This window comes from Canis lupus, chromosome 4 (assembly GCF_048164855.1).
Source record: "Canis lupus baileyi chromosome 4, mCanLup2.hap1, whole genome shotgun sequence".
Taxonomy (NCBI): Eukaryota; Metazoa; Chordata; class Mammalia; order Carnivora; family Canidae; genus Canis; species Canis lupus.
Window position 1 is genome coordinate 29,978,226 of NC_132841.1, and position 6,000 is coordinate 29,984,225.

The following is a 6,000-nucleotide window of genomic DNA, read 5'->3' on the forward strand; positions in this document are numbered from 1 at the left end:
TGCCTCCCTGTAGGCGCGCTTGGGGCAGAAGTAAATCAGGAAATAGGAGGCTGAAACCCGCCACGGCTCCCCTAACTGATGTCTTCCTTGTTTCTGCAACCAGGGAGACACTTCGGGGGATTACCAGAAGATTCTGCTGAAGATCTGCGGTGGCAACGACTGAGCTGTGACGGGTGGCTCACTTCCGTCCACCTGCCGGCAACAGCAATGCCAGGACAAGGTCAAAAGAGTGTCCATCTGTTCCTAACAAATCCACAAAAGAGCCCCCCAGGTGTCCCGGTGCAGCCCGTCCGTCAGTAGAGCCTGGCCCGTCCTCCTCCGCCCTCCTCTCCTGCTCCGTGCGTCATGCTCGTGCTGTAGGATCTGGGTCCCTCTCTCAGGGCGCCTCTTCCTCCCCAGCCCTCACAGCCGCTTGCTGCTAAAGTAGACATTTTATCTCTTGACTCGTGCAGTCATTCCCTTTTGCTTGTGGCTGAGTCTCGGCTTCCTATTAGTCACGTAATCTATATTTTTATTCGGAAGCATCTTTTTTTTTTTAATAGTCCTCGCCAGACAGACACATACAGGCCTTTGCTGCGTACACATTTCAGGTGAGAGTGGTTGGCGGGGGAGCACCGTGTCCTCAGTAAGGAGTAAAAGGGAAGACCTTTAACGGTAATCTTTGCGTCTGGTGAGAATGTGTCATCAGCTTTGTTATTGCCAAACTCACTCCTTAGAGTTTTCTTAGAAAAGGGAAAAAAAAAAGAAGAAGAAGAAGAAAAAGGCCAGAAAGTCATCTGTTCCCTCTTCCACGCAAAACCATGAGAACAAAGCCAGCTCCCTGCCAGTGACAGGGCTTCTCGTAATTTGGAATGTGCCTTAAACCCCAATGTCAATAGCCAAAAACTTTCGAAATTAAAGTCAGCCAGTTCTGGAACGTTTTGGAAATGTTTCCCTGGTGCCAGCTTGTTTTCTTCGGCCTCTCGATTCTGCCTGTAGCTCAGGGTTCTGGCCTGAGTAGCCAGTGAAAATTTCTATGACTTTAAGTAGAGACTTATGCTCGGGAAACTGTGAGGTTAGGTGGCCGTTCGCAGAGGAATGAGAAGGGAGGTTCTGGAAATCCACGCTCGGGCCCAGATGCTGAAGGGTGGGTTGTGGTCGGATGCGAGGGCGGCTCAGTCCACTCAGGACAGGTGGGACGAGTGTGGTCCTTCATACAGGTCCTGAAGGGCAGGCACGAGCAGGAGGGCGCATGCATGACCCCTGGGGTAGGCCAGAGAGGAGGGTGGGGACAACCCCAAGGCAAGGGACGCTTCGGTCCCAGAGGGTGCACTGGCTGTGGCCCTGCTGGGCCTTTGGCCCCTTGGTCGGTGTCGTTAGGAGAGGGTGAGTCCAGAAGAAGCAGAGTTTCTGAACATCGTTCTGTCCCGCAGCCTAGAGCTTGCCTTGCTGACCCCGGGTCTCCACTCACTCTCTTCTGACCTCCGTTGTTGGAAGTTTAGAAAGGGGAGGTTTATAGACTGAGGTGAGAGGTCAAGCCAGCTGGACCCTGGCAGGGGCCCCAGAGAATGACTTGTCCCCAGAGTGGACACCTGCCTGGGAAAGCCCCCCGGCTCCTCACTCTCCCCTGGACACAGAGGAGAGATGTCCCATGAGGGAGGGGGCAGCCATGAGCTGACCCACCTGCTGGAGCCGGAGAAATTGCTGGAGTCCATGGTAGGCCCTGCTCTTCATTCCAGGTGCCCTCATATCCGTACCTGCAGCCTCTTGAGCAACACCCAGCATGCTTGGCCACCGTGCTCCTCCCTCGGGCAAGCCCCTCGCTCTTGGGTGCCAGGTGGGCGCTGCCTGGTGGGATGGACTGACTGGCGGACACAACTTAGGTGAAGTCAGCCGGACCCCGGTGCCAGGCCCATATTCAGCCCCCTAGATGCTCTCCACCTTGCTGTCTGCACCAGCGCTCGCAGCCGAGTGTCAGGCCGCATCTGACTATGTGCACTTACTTAAGTCTCCAAAGAGTCTTTCCAGACGTTTGAATGTATTGCCAGCATTTAGGTTCTTAAGAGAGTTTATGTTTTTTAAAAACCTGAAATTCTGGCTTTCTTGAAAATTCCAATTCCGGCAGCCCTGCAAGCCGAGCTGCTGGAGCCAGCTGCAGCTGCACCTGTACTCATGAGCTCTCAGTTTTGCCTCAGGCCCCACCACTCCCTGTTGTGTGTCACCTATTTGGCCCCTGTGGGCCTGCGAGTCTGAGAGCCCTTGTCCACACACTTGGAGATCATCCATGTTCATCCTGGTCCCGGTCCTGGTTTCTCTCTACTGTCCTGTCCCTCCTGCACTTTCTTGGTCATGCCCTTGAGACTCAACCCATAATAGGTACAGGCTGGAGGACAGCATGAGCTCCTCACTGAGCTCCCACCAGGGGCAAAGACATTTACTGCCTTCCAAAGTCAATGGGACCTTATTAACTCTGTTGATTATACTCAGGACAAAAAAGATGAGGAGGGAGACCTTCAACCTTACAGGTCATCTTTCTGGGAGAAACCCACACAAAGGGGATCTTTTTCTCCCTCCTGGAGATGTTAGTCAAGACCAGTTCTTGCTACACATCTAATGTCACTTCCAGAAGCGCTACTAGAGGGTGAGACACCAGGTGAATTCAGCACTGAGTGAATTCTCAGCAGCTGTGGGGCATTGGAGGGAGCACTGTGTTAGGGGCAGGACCAGGACTAGGGTAAGGCAAGTGAGTCACTTGGCTTGGGTACAAAATTGAGGAAATCATCCTTGCTGTGTATTAGGCTCTCAAACCCTTGTGTACAAGGGAATCACCCGAGGAGCTTGTTAAGATGCAGGTCCCTGGGCCCCAGCCTCACAGATCTGAGCAGGCCTGGGGGCCAGGAAACTGCTTCTCTATCCTGCTTGCCTTGTCATTCTGATGCTGATCTAAATGCTCCTGGGCTGAGACAGAACTTCTGAGACAGAGGTGTTGGTTCACACAGAGGGCAGCAGGGGAGGTGGAGGCAGGCTGTGTTTGGAATTCAGTCAGGTGATGGAAGATGGGACAAATGTACTCCCAGCTTTGGCAAGAGGGATTTAAAAGATGAACCTTGCTGAGTGAAGTAAGTCAGTCGGAGAAGGACAAACATTATATGTTCTCATTCATTTGGGGAATATAAATAATAGTGAAAGGGAATATAAGGGAAGGGAGAAGAAATGTGTGGGAAATATCAGAAAGGGAGACAGAACGTAAAGACTGCTAACTCTGGGAAACGAGCTAGGGGTGGTGGAAGGGGAGAAGGGCGGGGGGTGGGAGTGAATGGGTGACGGGCACTGGGGGTTATTCTGTATGTTGGTAAATTGAACACCAATAAAAAATAAATTAAAAAATAAAAACAAAAGGTGAACCTTTGCAAATGCCCATGATCAGAGTGACAGCTAGGTGACTATGCCATGACCCTCCTCTTGCTCTGGCAAAGAGTTCTAGCTCTAGCTTAGGACTTAGCCCCTTATTTCTGCTGCCATTTCCTCCCTGCCCTGGTTGATGGAAGTGGAGTCAGACTTGAAAACAGAAACCAAGCTAAATCATCACAGGTATCTTCCCCAGGCAGATAACAGCTTAAATTTTCACCCCATCATACCTGAAAGCCCTCTGTGTTCCTTTAAGATACAGGGACATCATTAGTCCTCTACCTGGCCTCTTACAGGAATTCTCTCAGTAAAAGATGGAATCAGTGAAGCCCTCAGCTCTACAAGAGGCTCCCACCCTCAGCCCTCACTCCTTGGAAAGCTCTCCTTGGCCCGATACTGGTTCCCACTCTGAACCTACTTCCTTCCAACAGTTAGAGCTAACATTGTCCTGAAACAGAAGGAGCACAATCTGGAAGTCAAGCATCCTGTCCTCTTCTCAGGTCAACCACTGATTTGCTGTGTGACTGGAGAAGAACCCCCCCCCCCTTGGGGCCTTTATTGTTCCTTTGTAAAAGGAAAGACTAGACCAGAGCTTCTTAAACTTCAATGTAGTCAGCAAAATTGGTGGAGTAGGTACCTCCAAAAATGTCCCTCTTGCACAAAAGTAACCAATAAGATGGCAAGAACTCTCAGAATCAACGTTATCCAAACTGAAAACTAATGGAAAGTCTGCAGCAACCAGACAATGCTTGAGAAAAGAAGGCTCAGTGACAGTTTCGTTGTATTTTCACTTACCCCAGCCCCATCCCCTGCAACCCCCAATCCCAGGTTGGCAGCAGCCTCATAAACTATATCCCACAGTCCCTGTATGGGTTCTTAGCACTGGAGAGAATAAAATGGATCTTGTTCTCAAGGACTTTGGATATTTTGATCTGTCTGGTTGCTCCCTGAAAGACTGGCTCAAATGACTTGCTTTCATCTCACCTAATTTGGAACTCTTCCAGGGTGGTGGTGGTAGCCCTGGGGGACCTTTGAAGAAGGCATATGTATTTACCTCTGATGCCTGGAGGAGGGATAACTGTTGGGGCAAACAGGAAACTGAAAGGTCAGGGAAGAGAGGCTGACAATGAGATACTTTGGGGAATAATGGTTTTGGAGAGCTCCCACCCTAGCAATCTAGAAGGCCACACACATGCCCAGGGCAGAATGCATGCTTAGGAAAAACCTGAGAAGGCTCTAAGTGCTACCTTTGGCTGACCTTCTGGCTCTGCACAAGTGGGAAGTGAAGGCTGAGGCAGAGTCATAGACCACTTGGCTCCGACACATACAGAACACATCCTCAGGGATGGGGTTACTGGGTGACGGGCACTGAGGAGGGCACTTGATGGGATGAGCCCTGGGTGTTATACTATATGTTGGCAGATAGAGCTTAAATAAAAACAAATGTAAGTAAATAAATAAAAGAACACATCCACAAAGACTGGGAGGTTTGGGGGTGTAGGACAGGGAATTGGTTCCAGAAGTTTAAGGAAATTTGTTGAATCATTAGTGACCACTAAGCTAACTGAATTCAAAGACTTTGATAGCCTCACCTGACAATACAAACTTTTAAAAATTAGTTCAAAAGACAATAAAAAATTAGTTCAGAAAATTCACTAAACTACAACTAATACAGAAAGTAGCAACAATAAGTTCTGGGAAAGGGGAAGACTGGTTTCCAGAGTTGTGGCAATATAATGTTCAAAATGCCTCCTTTTCAACAAAATTGAGGCATGCAAAACAAGAAAATAGGGCCCATACACAGGAAAACAAGAAATCTGAAAGAGGAAAACTCAGATATTGGAATTAAACAAAGACTTTAAATGGTTTTTAAAATGCAAATTTCTATTTGGTTCCTTTTTATAATTTCATAATAGAAATAAAATCTATATTAAAACAAAAGACATAAAATTTCTGTTATTATAAAAAGGAACCAAATAGAAATTCTGGAGTTGAAAAAGTACAATAAAAGTCAAGAATTCACTAGAGGGGTTTAAGAGGTTATTGAAGAAGGCAGAAAGCACCAACAAACTTTAAGATAGGCCAGTTCAGATTTCCCAATCTGAGAAACAAAAGAAAAAGGGAATGAAGAAAAATTAACAGAACCTAAGAGACCTGTGAGACAGCATCAAGTGTACTAATGTGTAATGGGAGTCCGGAGAGAAGAGAGAAAGTAGAAATAGCTGAAGGAACAATAGCTGAAAACTTACCAAATTTGATGGACAAAATTAATCTACATGTCCATGAAGCTCAGTGAACTATAAGCAGGATAAACAAAATGATCCACATGGCGACACATTATAACTGTCAAAAGACAATCCTGAAAGCAGTAGAGAACCAACTTTTCATATGCAAGGGATCTGACTTCTTGTCAGAAACCATGCAGGACAGAAGGGATGGCATATTTAGTGTGCTGAAAGAAAAGAAATGTCAACCAGGAATCCTATATCTGGCAGTATATTCCTTGAAGATGAAGGAGACATTAAGATATTCCTGGATAAACAAAAACCGAGATGGTTTGCTGCTAGTACACCTGCCCTATAAGAAACACTAAAGAAAGTCCTTCAAGCTGAA

General features: G+C 47.6%; 1 protein-coding gene across 2 annotated transcripts in view; it reads left to right on the top strand.

Moving 5' to 3' along the window:
• Positions 1–931, top strand: part of ANXA11 (annexin A11) — a 39,874-nt gene extending 38,943 nt beyond the window's left edge. For both annotated transcript variants that reach the window (XM_072823776.1, XM_072823777.1), the window contains exon 15: positions 104–931. In XM_072823776.1, coding sequence (XP_072679877.1) covers positions 104–163 — 60 coding nt within the window. In that variant the 3' untranslated portion in view covers positions 164–931. The remainder of the gene's footprint in view (positions 1–103) is intronic.
• The last annotated feature ends 5,069 nt before the right edge of the window (positions 932–6,000 follow it).